Source organism: Bos mutus, chromosome 17 (genome assembly GCF_027580195.1).
Source record: "Bos mutus isolate GX-2022 chromosome 17, NWIPB_WYAK_1.1, whole genome shotgun sequence".
NCBI lineage: Eukaryota > Metazoa > Chordata > Mammalia > Artiodactyla > Bovidae > Bos > Bos mutus.
In genome coordinates this window covers 61,879,611-61,897,462 of record NC_091633.1, presented here as the reverse complement: position 1 = coordinate 61,897,462, position 17,852 = coordinate 61,879,611, and the positions used below count along the sequence as shown (strand labels likewise).

The window sequence follows — 17,852 nt, the reverse complement described above, 5'->3', positions numbered from 1 at the left end:
AGAGTATCTGCAAGTCTTGTGACTGTGGTTTGATAAACAGTTAGGACTACTCAGCCCAGATTTACATTTGCTGACACCTTTAGTAGCCCTAAAGAAAAGCAGACTCTGTTTCTATCACAGGTTTCTTATTCTTCCACTCTTTCGTCCAGTTTATTCTTTTCATCTCCAAGTCCTAGATAACCTATTAATCTGTTCGCCTTGGTGCAGATAATGATTTTTTAGACAGTAGTTGTTTTAAGATTAATAGATTAGGTCCTAGACATTTCTCCCAGTAGGAATGTAAGACACAGGCATCTCTAATTGTAGGTATATGATTTTCAACCCTTTAATTTGGGGGGCTTAAGTTTTTCTGCTGTGCTTCTAATCACAAGAGACATAAAAGGTTGCAGAAAATAAATGATAAATTCTCATTTATTGAAAGACATTCATTTGAGAAATAGAGAAATAATTGTTAGGTAAGCATATATGGCACATGATTATGATTGAGGTCCACTAACTTGCATTTCTGAATTATACTTTCTGCTAGTTCCAGAGCATTGTATTCATGCAGCAGTGGTAGGAAGCACAGGTTTTTTAAAATGTCCTCCTCTTGATAAAGTAACGTCAGGAATGGTTAGTAGTCATCGTCTACCAGTTGAGTATCTGATACTCTGTAGTGTTAAGTCTAAGTCTAGGATATTTAGACTGATTATTTGTGATATACAAAACCTAGTTGTATAAATCCGGTGGTTGTACCTGGTTTTTGCCGTTGTGTTCAAATTTTCCATCATTAATGGCTTGTCCTAAGCACAAGATCCTGAGCAACAGGACACCAGGTAGTGAAGTAACACAGTAGCAGCACAGTCTGCTTCTGCACACTGCTCAGGAGGCCACGGGCTTCTCTGACGGCTCCTCTCTCGCTCCTGCAGCATCGTTACCTGTGTCGTCAGATGCGTTAGCTGTGGTCGGTGTAGTCTGGGGGGTCACGGTGTGTCCAAACCCTTGATAGTGACCCACGGGTGAGGGCGGCACTGAAGAGGCAACGGAGAGTGCATCTTGTGATGATGATGACAACAAGCTTGTATGTTCATTTTGATCTTGATCCTCAGGAAAAAACTTTTTCCTAGGATGTCCCATGACTGTCCTTCCTTTAAAGTAAAATAAAAGTGTCCAAGTTAGCCAAAAGTTAGGTTATTTTTAAATCTACTAAGATGTTGCCATGCTAAACGTTAAGCTCCTTTCCCCCTCCCAATTTGGAGAGCCTTATTGTGGTACCGATTTACACAAAGTCTTTTCAAAAACTTCTTCTACAGACTGGACAGGAGAACTACAATAGCCTATTCGAATAAATAAAATGGCTGGTACTTACCAACATGCCTTACTTGTTCAGAAATATCATCCCTAATATCTGAAACGTCCCACATAGCGAGAAAGGAATCAAAGCATGAGCCCTCTTCTGCTTCTTGGACATACGGTTTATATGAGAAAGTGTAGTGATGAGCAATAGCAGCAAGGAACATCTCAATACAGATAATAAAGTCCTGCAACAACAACATCAACATCATCAGCAGGCATATTGGATTTTAAATCTAGTTTTGCAGGCAAAAAGCACTATATCTCTCTTCAAAAATGTATCAACAGCTATTTTTTCCCTCACAAGACTGTCCTCCTATTTTCATTTTCCAAAATAACGATTTTTGACCTCTTCATAAAAACACAAAATGCCAGAAGTTTAACTCAATTTTGTACTACTTCAATCACCACAAGTATTTCTTGGCCAAGTACAATGTATTCTCTTCCAGTATCCAAGGACTTAGAGGAGAAATGCAGAAAAAAGAAATTGAGTAGGAATAACAAAATCTAGGTTCTGTTACTAATTTGTAGAAGAACCAGGAAGTAGGGCCAATTTTTGTGGGGTTCCCTGTTCCCTCATGTGTAAAGTGAGGTAACACCAGCCCCACAGCCTGCATATGCGCATGCTGTCGGGTTCAGGAGAGAATATGTAAAAACCCGTAACAAAGCAAAGTTCTGCTGGGAGTCAGAGGGCACTGCTTACCTGGAGTCCTGTGGCCACAGCTTCTACCGTCTGCCATTCCCATGTATGCTTTTCAGAAATAACGCCAACTTTTACCAACAAAGCAATAACTACTGCTTGCCTATATGTTAGGAAAAGGTAAACGCCAAATCTATATCAAGCATAAAACCAGCAGTTGTTTAAAAAATATGCCATTTAAAAAGTGAAACCCCAGCACAACCTGTGGCCCACGACCACCCTGCTTTTCAGCATATTCCCGAAGACACTGTATAACTGCATTAGATACGTCTGCTTTACACACTGACTCGTCCAGTACAGTTTCATCAAATGAATTTTGATTTTGTATTCTTAGAACTTCGGGACTTGGTTTATAGTCTTTTTCTGTTTTGAAAGTGTGCATAAGTCATTATATTTTAAGTTGGTCCTATACACAGACCATGCCTAACACCTTACACAATAGGAATTTAAAATGAAATAAAGGAAAGATACTTAAATGTTAATTTATGCACACAACTGGTTATTTAGATTATTTTAAAGAACATTTTGGAACCAGTCTTTTTTTTTTTTGGAACCAGTCTTGTTACACAGCTAAAATGAGATAAGGTTTCATATATCTATATGCAAGAATATTCACTTCCATATTACTTGTAATGGTAAAAAAATAAATTAGGAACAACCTAAATGTCAATAAGAAACAAATTAAAAAATTGTATCCATACATTAGAATACTGTGCGTGGCAAAAGCAAAAAACCCAGTAACAAAACTATATTCTCACTGTATTTACAAAGAACTCTAACTACAGTATACTAACACTGAGTTTACAGGTTTTTATAGAATGACGCTCTTTCTGTGGTTTTATAAATGACGTGGAGCACAGTGTCATTCATTCTGGGTGGTGGGATTGCAAGGATTTTTCTTTCCCCCTCTTTGTATTATTTGTATATTGTTACATCTGGTATATTTGTTTCCAGGCCCCTATCACCCACCCGCCTTTACTAAACAGTTTTGTCTGTTTTAAAATTTTTACTAATGAATATTTTCTCACATTATTAAGTATTCTATATCATGTGTATCTTCCAAACTGTACTATATGAAAAAACCATGACTTATTTTAATGATTCCCTTAAGTGTTGACATTTAGTGTCTCAAATTATTTTCTTCTTATAAATGTTAGGTGACCATTTGATTATTTCTTTATGAAAAACCAAGGGCGGCTAAAAGAATGAACTTTTAAAAAGGGAAGTAGACATTTTAATTCCTCTTCCATATTAAGACTTACAAATTCTCATTAAACTGCCCTTTAGAAAATGGCAACATGCAAGAGAAAGCAACACTTACCAAAAAGAAACAAAAACCACCAGCTTTACACAAAGAAATTTGCCAACAGGCTGGATTGGACTCAGCTCTTCCTTCAGCACTTTATAAAAGAGGAGGAGACAATACATGGCGAACTAGAAACAATCAAACATATTCAGTAAGAATAAATAAATTTGATATTAGAAATATCAAAATCACAGACCAGACCTGGCACAGAGTAATTTTTCAGGCAAAATTTTCTAGGCTTTATTATGCTCCTTTTAGATTAACAAGAGGCTTTTAAATAGTTTACTATGGATGCAAATATCCAATATGAAATTTCTCAGAAGAGACGTGTAACATCATCTCTGAAAATGATTTTAATTGTTCATTTACAGGGCCCACAAAAACACAGTAAGAAGTGACTAACGTGAATGGAAGAAAAGGCTCTCATTTAACCAAAATAAAAACACTGTCTGCTTATTAACAGCTTTTATATACAAGTTACCATTCATTTTATAAGGGTTGAGCTTACCACTAACTGTACATATATTATTTGTAAGTGAACACGTTAAATAAGTACTATTTCAGTAAAACTATGCCCGTGAAATCAGAAAGTAAGGAATCAGGGAGACCATTTTTCTTGAGGGCAGTGTGTTAATCCTGCTGAATTTACTTTTTAAAGGTAATTAGCAGCTCAAGATAGTAATTATTTAAAAAAATCAGTTGTAATTAGCATTGCACAGCAATAAACATTTTTCTAAAAGTTTACTTTCCCCACTATAAAATGCTTATTTATAATATTTTAGAATATGAAAGCAGTAAAGTATAAAGTTGTTCATAGCCCCATCATCCAACCATTCCTTTCTACACATAATATGGTTTTTAACAGGTATCATAAATATAAAATTTTGTTGCTTTATGTTTTCCCACTTAAAGTACCCCTTTCCATATATTTGATTAAATAACTGCCTAATGTTTTGACCAATGGAAGGACACAGAATATTTAACCAGTTCTCATCACTAGACTTTGGACTGTTTCCAGGCTTTTGCAAACAATAGGCCTTCTATACAAACATATTGAAAGCAAAAGTACTTCTGGCCATTTCTTGAGGCATTCCCCAAAATTGAATTATTGGTTCCAGAAAATACAAACATGTGGAAAAGCTTTGAATACACAAGCATTTAATTTTTATTATAAATCTCTAATAACTCACATGCATGCCACTGTACCTAAACTAATATTTTGGAGAAAGCACTAAAGATTTTCAGCACACCTCACACCAATCAGAATGCTGCTGCTAAGTCACTTCAGTCGTGTCCGACTCTGTGTGACCCCATAAACGTCAGCCCACCAGGCTCCCCCGCCCCTGGGATTCTCCGGGCAAGAACACTGGAGTGGGTTGCTATTTCCTTCTCCAATGCAGGAAAGTGAAAAGTGAAAGTGAAGTTGCTCAGTCGTGTCTCTTAGTCACCCCATGGACTGCAGCCCACCAGGCTCCTCCATCCATGGGATTCTCCAGGCAAGAGTACTGGAGTGGGGTGCCATTGCCTTCTCCCCCAATCAGAATGGCCATCATCAAAAAAAGTAAAGGCAACATATGCTGGAAAGGATGTGGAGAAACGGAAATCCTACTGCACTGTTGGTGGGAATGTAAATTGATACAGCCACTATGGAGAACAGTATAGAGAATGCTTAACAAACTAGGAATAAAACTACCATATGACCCAGCAAATCCCACTCCTGGGCATACCCCAAGAAAAACCACAATTCAAAAAGGCACATGTATCCCAATGGTCACTGCAGCACTATTTACAATAGCCAGGACATGGAAGCGACTTAGACGTCCATCGACAGATAAATGGATAAAGATGTGATACATGTATACAATGGAATATAACTCAACCATAAAAAGGGAAAAATTAAAGTCAGTTGTAGTGAGCTGAATGAACCCACAGTTGGTTATACAGAGTGAAGTCAGTCAGAGAAAAATGAATATCGTATATTAATGCATATATATGGAATCTAGAAAAAGTATTGATGAACCTATTTGTAGGGAAGGAACAGAGACTCAGATGTAGAGAACTGACTTGTGGACACAGCAGGGGAAGGAGCGGGCAGGACAAACTGAGAAAGTAGCACTGACATATACATATCATGTGTAAAATAATTAGCAAGTGGGAAGCTGCTGTGTAACAGAGGGAGCACAGTGGTGTTCTGTGACGACCTAGAGGGGCAGGACAGGAGGGGGAGGGAGGCTCTAGAGAGAGGGAAGATGTGTGTGTGTCTGTGTGTATTACGGCTGATTCGTGGTGTTGTATGGCAGAAACCAACACAACATTGTAAAGCAATTATCTTACAATTTAAAAAATCTCAACATTTACATTAAAAGATTTTCAATAAAGTGCACCTTAAGTTGAAAGGATTCATTTCAGTTTCTATAACATTTTTAAAAACTTGGCATTCTCAATTTTCAATTCCAAATATATGAGAGAATTTTACTCTCCCACTTTTATTAAAACCCTACACTGTCATATACCAGTAAGACTTTTTTTTATTGAATATACCTAGGATTTTTGTTTTAAGGAGAGGCATTATGCTTTTATTAATGACATATCCATAGAACTATGCAATGAATACCAGAACCAATGAAAAAATACAATCAACAATTCAGTGCAGTTTGGGGGAGAATGTATACATGTGTATGTATGGCTGAGTCCCTTCACTATTCACCTGAAACCATCACAAGATTGTTAACTGACTACACCCCAATACAAAATGGTTTTGGTGTTTAAAAAAACACACTGTGCCCCTGAGCCACATTACATAAAAATTCAATGTATAAGTCACAAGATAATTAACAGATATGATATCTTTACATATGTATACAGACTTATATTAAAGTTTCTTCAAGTTCTTCCTACAAATCAAGTTCAATATTAAAGTTACAATTAAGCTTTATTCCAGAAGAAACTTTCCCTAAAAAATTTTAGTTATAGATGTAAATTAAGTACAATTAAGATGAATATTTACTTACCAGCTGAGACATATTGTTTATGATAACCAAGTAAGTCCAAGCATTTGAAAAGCTAAAGTTCCCTTCATCATATATACCAAGTAACTCACAGACTCTAAAAAAGATGGTAAAAATGAGACTTTATGAATATGTCAAAAATATATTTTAAAATACAACAATGACAGCAATACTTTAATTAATTAATTTGGCTGTACCACATGGCTGCTGCTAAGTTGCTTAAGTCATGTCCGACTCTGTGCGACCCCACAGACGGCAGCCCACCAGGCTCTGCCGTCCCTGGGATTCTCCAGGCAAGAACACTGGAGTGGGTTGCCATTTCCTTCTCCAATGCATGAAAGTGAAAAGGGAAAGTGAAGTCGCTCAGTCGTGTCTGACTCTTAGCGACCCCATGGACTGCAGCCTACCAGGCTCCTCCGCCCATGGGATTTTCCAGGCAAGAGTACTGGAGTGGGGTGCCATCGCCTTCTCCTACCACATGGCATGAGGAATCTTAGTTTCCTGACCAGGGATTTAACCCATGTCCCTTGCAGTAGGAGTGCAGAGTCTTAACCACTGGCCCGCTTAGGGAAGCCCCAATACTTAAATTTAGAAGTAAGATTATTTCAAAGTTTCTGTAGATAATCACTTGATTTTGGCCATAGAGGTGGTTCAAAAATTAAAAACATTTTTCTAGAGATGTTACCATATGATTATCCCTCCAATCTGAAATAAATCCAAAAGACAAAAACATTGAATTAGAAAGGGTAATTATTAGATTAAAAAAAATGATGCTGCCTAATTTTAAAAACATGTAATGCAGCTTTATAATTAAACTATATGTTTTTCTGCCAAACTGTTTTGCAGGCAACTTTTATGATAACCCAGATCTGAGTATTTACTTGTATGGTTACCCAATTTCTAAACAGCAGAGAAATAAAGTAGCCTTAAAAAAAGGTAAATTAATCTTAATTCCAAGGCAAATGCTGCTAAAGAACTGCTAGCACAAAAGCAGAATAAAGAGCTGGATGCTTCCTTCAGCTTTCTTCCCATTCTTGTGAGCAGACCGCAGGCTAGCATGACAAGCAGATGAGACACACAGTCTATCTGATGCTCTTACATTCTTAGGGAATAGTTTTTACCAGGCAGCTTAATGATGCCCCGTTTTACCTCAAATGCTAAGACTTGACAGAATTTTTAAAAAGGAAAGATATGTTTTCCTCTTTAAAATACAGTATTCATTTAGAAAATCAAGCCATGTAATGAATCTCAAGTGGCATACTTCATGTACTAGATGTTTCTGTAAAGCTGTGTGAATACTTGAAAAAGACTATTTTGAAAATGCTTTCTAGAAATCTCCACAGGGAATGTTATTTAAAAAAATTATATGGTGATTCCTTGGACCATTCCTATGGTCACCTTATTTATTCTAACATAGTAGGGTTTATACATACTGTTTTTATAAAAGACTAGATGTGTTATAAACAAGCAACAAGTTTTACATGCTTTCTACTCAATTGTTTCACTTAGGTAAGAGCGTGAGAATGAAAAAAAACAATAATGTACGTTCTGTGTACTTACAGAGCAATGATGGTGGTGAATGGTCTGACAACTGTATATTGTAATACACCCAGTTTGCATCTAAACAGCAATACTCTGTCAAAGAAAAATAATTCAGCATTTGAGTTACTCATTTCATACTATCAGGTTTTCTCCAAAGCCCCCAAATTAAAATCATTTGACAAATGATGCCATATTTATGTTTAATTTTAAAATTATTTTTATTGTAGTACAGTTGATTTACAATGTTGTGTTAGTTTCAATTGTACAGCAAAGTGATTCAATTATACATATACACACATCTACTCCTTTTAAGAATAATCCTTTTAATTTAGTCATTCTAAATGGCTACTGGGGAAGAATGTGGATGGAAGCAAACACATTATTTAAATACTGTTTTTTAAATTATGTAACAACAACATCTGAAAGATTTCCCTTTCTATGTCCAATTTCAAATTCCTGAGTAGTGCAGCACAGAACAGGAACAAAAAGAATGGAAGTGGGTCCCTGTGTGTTTCTGGAAGAAAAACCAAGCAACAAATAAATTACATGTAGGCTTGTATATATGGAAGTGTATTGAGAAAATAATATTTACATTTAGGATTTAGTTTCCTTTCCAGCTTGGCCTTTATATATCATTCCAGACAGTATCACTAACTAGATACTCTGAAAGAACAAAACAAAGATCCTGCATAAAACAGTTTTTAATCACTGAGCTCACTTAATGTAGGGGAAAATTCACAAACAGAAACAAAACAAAAAAGTCCCCAAACAGCTACTACCAAAAAAAAAAAAAAAAGGCCCTCTACCTGAGAGCCTTGTGGAACTTTCTTAAAAAGACCAAGATGCTCTGAGGGCAAATGTTTATTTAACACTCCTTCATCAATTCTATGTATTATAAATCCCCTAGTTTAAGAATTACATCTAGACTGAGAAGAATGAGTCTGACACACACATCTTGAGGGCCGGGGTTACCAGGATTGAATTAAAAGCTGAAGGGGTTCCCCATGCTGAAAGCCTTCTCTGTGCTGGGGTAGTTCACTCCCACTGACAACCAGTGCCCCTGTGCAGGTGGCCTGGGAGCTGCACTTGGGGGCGCAGCAAGAACTCTTGATGACAATGTCTGGGCCACACATGCTGTGCTCCCTACAAAGCTAAACCAAGCAGGAGCTGAGTTAAACCTGTAGTGCTCTGTGAACTGACTGTCAAAACAAACTTGAGACCACTAGGAAGACTAGGCAAATATATTAGTCAATTAGATACCTTTGAAGGCTGTGGGGAATTAATGAACTGGAAGGTGGACCTGAAGACATCCAGAGCCCAACAATGCTGGCACAAAGAAGAGCACAGACTCGGAAGGTCTAACACACATGCAGAGTGAGGGAAGAGCAGAGGAAGAGCAAGCCCAGAAGAGACTATGGCTGAGAACCTTTCCAAACCGATCAGAAATGCAAAGCTACAGACTGAGGCACACTGTAAATTAAATAGGACTAAAACCAAAAAAACCCCAGATATTCCGTAGTGAAACTGCGAAATATCAAAGACAGGGTCTTAAAAATGCAGCTGAAGACAGGTCACCTACTAATATAATGGAATGACAACTAGATTGAAAGTAAAGGCTTAACAGTAACAACTGATGCCAGTATAGGGAGGAATAAAATCTCCACAATATTTGTGGAAAATTCTTGTCAACAAGGAATTACATCCAGCAAAACAATCTTTCAAGAATGAAGGCAAAATAAAGACACTTTTGGATTAAGTGTATCTGAGAACATCTGCCACTGCTATGCTGACGCTGCAAGAAATTTTAAGAACCATACATTAGAGAGAAGGAAATGATCCCAGATAGAATATCTGAGATGCGAGGAGTAACAAACAGTTACACTGTGGTTAAATCTATAAAAGCATTACAAAACATACAGATGGCTAACAAACACATGAAAAGATGCTCAACATCACTCATTATCAGAGAAATGCAAATCAAAACCACTATGAGGTACCATTTCACACCAGTCAGAATGGCTGCGATCCAAAAGTCTACAAATAATAAATGCTGGAGAGGGTGTGGAGAAAAGGGAACCCTCTTACACTGTTGGTGGGAATGCAAACTAGTACAGCCACTATGGAGAACAGTGTGGAGATTCCTTAAAAAACTGGAAATAGAACTGCCTTATGATCCAGCAATCCCACTGCTGGGCATACACACTAAGGAAACCAGAAGGGAAAGAGACACGTGTACCCCAATGTTCATTGCAGCACTGTTTATAATAGCCAGGACATGGAAGCAACCTAGATGTCCATCAGCAGATGAATGGATAAGAAAGCTGTGGTACATATACACAATGGAGTATTACTCAGCCATTAAAAAGAATACATTTGAATCAGTTCTAATGAGGTGGATGAAACTGGAGCCTATTATACAGAGTGAAGTAAGCCAGAAGGAAAAACATAAATACAGTATACTAACGATATATATGGAATTTAGAAAGATGGTAACAATAACCCGATTATGCGAGACAGCAAAAGAGACACTGATGTATAGAACAGTCTTATGGACTCTGTGGGAGAGGGAGAGGGTGGGAAGATTTGGGAGAATGACATTGAAACATGTAAAATATCATGTAAGAAACGAGTTGCCAGTCCAGGTTCGATACGATACTGGATGCTTGGGGCTAGTGCACTGGGACGACCCAGAGGAGGGTATGGGGAGGAGGAGGGTTCAGGATGGGGAACACATGTATACCTGTGGCAGATTCATTTTGATATTTGGCAAAACTAATACAATTATGTAAAGTTTAAAAATAAAATAAAATTAAAAACAAAAACCTTCTATACAAACTGATATCTATTTTTTTTAAGATTAAAGACTAGAAACAGAAAGTATAACTTCCAAACTAGTAATGAGGGCAAAAAAAACAGCATAAGAAAAACATCAACAGAAACAGGTAAACAACGAGCAGGGACATTTGGAGCAGCGCCTGTTCCCCAAACACAGGTAAGAGCCACATTCAAACTACAAATACTCAAAGACTATAAAGTTTTAACATTGGAGAAGCTATAAGAAAGCTTTGGTTTTTAAGGATATATATATATATAATATCCCAGGTGCAGGAGACATGAGACCCAGGTTCAATCCCTGGGTGGGGAAGGTCCCTTGGAGGAGGGCATGGCAGCCCACTCCAGTATTCTTGCCTGGAGAATCCCATGGACAGAGGAGCCTGGCGGGCTATAGTCCATGGGGTCACAAAGAGCTGGACACAACTGAAGTGAAGTGACACAACTGGAGTGACTTAGAGTGGTGGTATCCACATATCTGAGGTTGTTGATGTTGCTCCCGCCTATCTGGATTCCAGTTTGTAACTCATTCAGCCCAGCATTTCTCATGATGTGCTCAGCTTACAGGTTAAACAAACAGGGTGACAGCAGACAGCCCTCTCGTACTCCCTTTTCAATCTTGAACCAGTCAGTTGTTCCATACAGGGTTCTAACTGTTGCTTCTTGACCCACATACAGATTTCTCAAGAGACAGGTAAGATGTTCTGGTATTCCCATCTCTCTTAAGGGCTTTCCAGTTTATTATGGTCCACACAGTCAAAGGCTTTAGCACAGTCAATGAAACAGAGGTAGATGTTCTTCTGAAATTCCCTAGCTTTCTCTAAGATCCAGTGAATGCTGGCAATCTGACCTCTGGTTTCTTTTCCTTTTCTAAACCCAGCTTGGGTATCTGCAAGTTCTTGGTTTGCATAATGCCTAGCATGCAAGATTTTAAGCATGACCTTACTAACATGGGCTGCTGCTGCTTAGTCACTTCAGTCATGTCTGACTCTGTGCAACCCTACAGACTACAGCCTGCCAGGCTCCTCTGTCCATTGGATTCTCTAAGTAAGAGTACTAGAGTGGGTTGCCATGCCATCCTCCAGGGGATCCTCCCTACTCAGGGATCAAACCCAGGTCTCCTGCACTGGAGACAGACTCCTTACTGCTGAGCCACCAGGGAAGCCCTGACTAGCACAGGAAATGAATGAAACTGTCTGATGTTTACAACATTCTTTAGTACTACCCTTCCTAGGAGTTGGGATGAGGACTGACCTTTTCTAGTCCTGTGACCACTGCTGGGTAGTCCAGATTTGCTGACATTGAATGCAACACCTAGATGGCATCATCCTTTAGGGGTTTGAATACTTCTATCAAAATTCCACAGCATCCCTTTACTTTATTAAAAGCAGTACTTCTGATTCATGAATCGGAAGAATCAATATAGTGAAAATGAGTATGCTACCCAAAGCAATCTGTAGATTCAATGCAATCCCTATCAGGCTACCAACGGTATTTTTCACAGAGCTAGAACAAATAATTTCACAATTTGTATGGAAATACAAAAAAACCTCAAATAGCCAAAGCAATCTTGAGAAAGAAGAATGGAACTGGAGGAATCAACCTGCCTGACTTCAGGCTCTACTATAAAGCTACAGTCATCAAGACAGTATGGTACTGGCACAAAGACAGAAATATAGATCAATGGAACAAAATGGAAAGCGTAGGGATAAATCCACGCACCTATAGACACCTTATCTTTGACAGAGGAGGCAAGAATATACAATGAAGAAAAGACAATCTCTTTAACAAGTAGTGCTGGGAAAACTGGTCAACCACCTGTAAAAGAATGAAACTAGAACACTTTCTAACACCATACACAAAAACAAACTCAAAATGGATTAAAGATCTAAACGTAAGACCAGAAACTATAAAACTCCTAGAGAACATAGGCAGAACACTCTCTGACATAAATCACAGCAGGATCCTCTATGACCCACCTCCCAGGATCCTGGGAATAAAAGCAAAAATAAACAAATGGGACCTAATTAAACTTAAAAGCTTCTGCACAACAAAGGAAACTATAAGTAAGGTGAAAAGACAGCCTTCAGAATGGGAGAAAATAATAGCAAATGAAGCAACTGACAAAGAATTAATCTCAAAAATATACAAGCAACCCCTGCAGCTCAATTCCAGAATAAACGAGCCAATCAAACTATGGGCCAAAGAACTAAACAGACATTTCTCCAAAGATGACATACAGATGGCTAAAAACACACGAAAAGATGCTCAACGTCACTCATTATCAGAGAAATGCAAATCAAAACCACAATGAGGTACCATTTCACGCCAGTCAGAACGGCTCCTATCCAAAAGTCTACAAGCAATAAATGCTGGAGAGGGTGTGGAGAAAAGGGAACCCTCTTACACCACTGGTGGGAATGCAAACTAATACAGCCACTATGGAGAACAGTGTGGAGATTCCTTAAAAAACTGGAAATAGAACTGCCATCAGTTCAGTTCAGTTCAGTCGCTCAGTCGTGTCTGACTTTTTGCAGCCCCATGAATTGCAGCACACCAGGCCTCCCTGTCCATCACCAACTCCCAGAGTTCACTCAGACTCACGTCCTTCAAGTCAGTGATGCCATCCAGCCATCTCATCCTCTGTCATCCCCTTCTCCTCCTGCCCCCAATCCCTCCCAACATCAGAGTCTTTTCCAATGAGTCAACTCTTCGCATGAGGTGGCCAAAGTACTGGAGTTTCAGCTTTAGCATCATTCCTTCCCAAGAAATCCCAGGGCTGATCTCCTTCAGAATGGACTGGGTGGATCTCCTTGCAGTCCAAGGGACTCTCAAGAGTCTTCTCCAACACCACAGTTCAAAAGCATCAATTCTTTGGCACTCAGCTTTCTTCACAGTCCAACTCTCACATCCATACATGACCACAGGAAAAACCATAGCCTTGACTAGATGGACCTTTTTTGGCAAAGTAATGTCTCTGCTTTTCAATATGCTATCTAGGTTGGTCATAACTTTTCTTCCAAGGAGTAAGTGTCTTTTAATTTCATGGCTGCAGTGATTTTGGAGCACAAAAAAATAAAGTCTGTCACTGTTTCTCCATCTATTTGCCATGAAGAGATGGGACCAGATGCCATGATCTTCATTTTCTGAATGTTGAGCTTTAAGCCAACTTTTTCACTCTCCTCTTTCACTTTCATCAAGAGGCTCTTTAGTTCCTCTTCACTTTCTGCCATAAGGGTGGTGTCATCTGCATATCTGAGGTTATTGATATTTCTCCCTGCAATCTTGATTCCAGCTTGTGCTTCTTCCAGCCCAGCATTTCTCATGATGTACTCTGCATGTAAGTTAAATAAGCAGAACTGCCATACGACCCAGCAATCCCACTGCTGGGCATACACACTGAGGAAACCAGAAGGGAAAGAGACACGTGTACCCCAATGTTCATCACAGCACTGTTTATAATAGCCAGGACATGGAAGCAACCTAGATGTCCATCAGCAGATGAATGGATAAGAAAGCTGTGGTACATATACACAATGGAGTATTACTCGGCCATTAAAAAGAATACATTTGAATCAGTTCTAATGAGGTGGATGAAACTGGAGCCTATTATACAGAGTGAAGTAAGCCAGAAAGAAAAACACCAATACAGTATACTAACACATATATATGGAATTTAGAAAGATGGTAATGATAACAGTGTATGCGAGACAGCAAAAGAGACATAGATGTATAGAAGAGTCTTTGGGACTCTGTGGGAGAGGGCGAGGGTGGGATGATCTGGGAGAATGGCATTGAAACACGTATAACATATGAAACGAATCACCAGTCCAGGTTCAATGCATGATACAGGATGCTTGGGGTTGGTGCACTGGGATGACCCAGAGGGATGGTATGGGGAGGGAGGTGGGAGGGGGGTTCAGGATGGGGAACACATGTACACCCAAGGTGGATTCATGTCAATGTATGGCAAAACCAATACAATATTGTAAAGTAATTAGCCTCCAATTAAAATAAATAAATTTATATTAAAATAAAATAAAAGCAGTGCTTCCTTTTGCACACTTGATTTCACTCTCCAGAATGTCTGGCTCTGGGTGACTGACCACACCATCCTATTAATCCAGTATATTAAGATTTTCTTGTACAGTTCTTAAGTGTATTCCTTCCAGTTCTTGTTGATCTCTTCAGCATCTACTAGGTCTCTACCATTTTTGTCCTTTATTGTGCTCATCTTTGGGCAGAATATTCCCTTGATTTTCCAATTTTCCTGAAGAGATCTCTAGTCTTTCCCTTCTGTTGTTTTCTTCCAGTTTTATGCACGTTCATTGAAGAAGGCCTTCTTGTCTCTCTATGCTGTTCTTTGACACTCTGTATTTAGTGGGATGTACCTTTCCCTTTCTCGCTTGCTTTCGCTTTTTTCTTTAGCTATTTGTAAGGGCTCCTCAGATAAGCACTTTGCCTTCTTGCTTTTCTTTTTCTTTGGGATGGTTTTGTTCGCTGCCTCTTGTAGAGTATTACAGACCTCCAACCACAGTTTCAGGCACACTCTTTACTAGATCTAATCTCTTGAATCTATTTATAACCTCTACTAATATTCACAGGGGATTTAAGTCGTACCTGGTTGGCCTAGTGGTTTTCCCCACTTTCTTTAGTTTAAGCCTGAATTTTGCTATGACAAGCTGATGATCTGAACTACAGTCAGCTCCAGGTCTTGTTTTTGCTGACTGTATACAGCTTCTCCATCTTCGGCTACAAGGAATGTAATCAATTTGATTGCGGTACTGACCATCTGGTGATGTCTTTGTGTAAATCGTCTCTTGTGTTGTTGAAAAAGAGTGTTTGCTATGACCAGTACATTTTCTTGGCAGAATTCAGTTAGCCTTTTCCTTGCTTCATTTTGTTCTCCAAGGCCAAACTTGCCTGTTACTCCAGGTACCTCTTGACTTCCTACTTTCGCATTCCAATCCCCAACAATGAGTAGAACATCTATTTTTGGTGTGAGTTCTAGGAGTTCTTCTAGGTCTTCATAGAACTGATCAACTTCAGCTTCTTCAGAATTGGTGGTAGGGGCACAGACTTGAACTACTATTATATTGAATGGCTTGCCTTGGACATGTTCATTTGCTTTAAAATAAAGTCTATGTTCAAACATATGTCCATACATTTAAAAACTTCATTTAGTCTGCCTAATTCCTAAATGGTGTAATTAAGAAAATTTTTGTTCTAGAAACAACAGGAAGCCAAAATAGTTCTATACTTGTCCTCCCAGAAAGAAAAGTCCAGGGCATATCTTTCAAGGTATATAGTACCCCATCTCTTCCTGTAATATGTAAGTAAAGGCAGTAACTCTTATGTAGGCAGTAAAACTTGGACATGAAGACAGTGACAGTATAAGAAAGGGAAATCATAACTTCATTTTGTTCATGAACAAAGATCTAAATGTTCTAAGCAAAATATTAGCGATCCAAAACTTATAATGTAGAAAAGTTGATGATACACCATAACCACTTAAAATTTGTCTTTCAAATGCCAAGTGGATTATAACATTAGAACAGTCATTAATCTAATTCACTATATTAACAGGTCAAAAGCAAAAAATTATGATCATCTCAACAGGGATAGAAAAAGCATTTGATGATATTCAATACTTAGGTATGATTAAAAACTCTAAACTAGGGATAAAAAAGAGTTTATTTAAGCTAATAAAGGATGCCTACAAAACATCTTTAGAAACATTATATTCAAATGTGAGATTTTATAAGAATTCCCTTTAAAACCAGGAATGATACAATAAAGTCTATAGGTACTGAGCACAGTGAGAAGAGAAACATGTATAAAAACTAGAAACAAATTCTTTTGAAGGTGACTGGTTACATAGAGAATTTAAGATCTACAGAATAAGAAAAATTAACAAGATTTTTGGATATAGGCTCCGTATGCAAAAACCAATTGCCTTTCTGTACACTGGTAGTAATTAAACTAATTTTTAAAAAAGGTGTCATTTACAATAGAAATAAAATATAAGACATTTAAAAAGTCATAAAAGATGTACAAGACTTTTATGAGAAAACTATACTGAAAGATAAATGAAGAGCTAGATAAGCAGAAAGTAGACCATATTCATAGACAAGAAGATTCAAATAACCATAAAGATTTCAATAAATTGAAGACTGAATTCAGTAAATTGAAGAGTGAATTCAGTAAATTGAAGACTGAATTCAATTCCAATCAAAAAGTCCCAATAGGATTTTTCAAGTAACCTAACAAGCTGAATCAGAAATTTATACCTAAGAGCACCAAATTAAGAATAGCCCATTTAAGACTTATTAATTAAATATAGTAGTCAATGTATGGAAATGGTCCAGGGATAGAAAAGTTAATTAATAAAAGAGAAAAAGGGAAGATCACAAATAGACCCACATGTATGGAACCTTTATATGACAGAGACGGCAACATAACCAGTGAGGCAGGAGACAGAATGGTGCTAGGACAGCAAGTCAATCAAATAAAGTGAAACTGCATTCCTACTTCATATAACATATGAAAAAGAAATCAATATATGTTTATAAGTCTTAATGGAAAAGTAAAATGTTTAGGAAGAAAGCACAGGAGAGTTGTTTTTATAATGCTGGGGTCAGGAAGAATTTTTTTAACCAGACAAAAAGTACTTGAAATAAGACTGATAAATTCAACAATATAAACATCCTCAATAAAGTGCCAAAACATGCCAAAAACTAGAAGAAGGTATTTTTAACATGCATTAAATAATTAGTATCTTAATCTATAAAGATCCCCTACGGATAGACAACCCATTAAAAAATGAGGAACAGAAACAATCACTTCTCAGAAGGAAAACACAAATGGCTGATAAACACATGAAAACTTGTTTAAACTCACTACTAATCAGTAAAACCTTTATGACCTCTTGAGAGGCAAACATTAAGAAGTGTGGGTATTCTAAAATCTTTTCTACTGGTAATGGGAGAGTAACTTGGTACTGTCACTTCAGCAAATAATTTATCACAAAATCACACAAAAGCCAAAAAGATGTAGCATATCCACTCCAAGGTATACACCCTAGAGCAAATTTTTTCAAAGTGTGGCAAATTCAACATGGTGGGCTATGATC

The 17,852-nt window shown here is 37.8% G+C and overlaps 1 protein-coding gene across 1 annotated transcript in view; it reads right to left on the bottom strand.

Annotated features, from left to right (window-relative positions):
- Window positions 1-393: 393 nt before the first annotated feature.
- TMEM184C (transmembrane protein 184C) overlaps window positions 394-17,852 on the bottom strand; it is a 29,341-nt gene continuing 11,882 nt past the window's right edge. The window contains exons 5-10 of the mRNA XM_005909849.2: window positions 7,907-7,981; window positions 6,350-6,443; window positions 3,354-3,466; window positions 2,036-2,135; window positions 1,349-1,520; window positions 394-1,127 (exon numbers count right to left, since the gene is read on the bottom strand). Of these exons, the coding sequence (XP_005909911.1) occupies window positions 862-1,127; window positions 1,349-1,520; window positions 2,036-2,135; window positions 3,354-3,466; window positions 6,350-6,443; window positions 7,907-7,981 (820 nt within the window). The 3' untranslated portion in view covers window positions 394-861. The remainder of the gene's footprint in view (window positions 1,128-1,348; window positions 1,521-2,035; window positions 2,136-3,353; window positions 3,467-6,349; window positions 6,444-7,906; window positions 7,982-17,852) is intronic.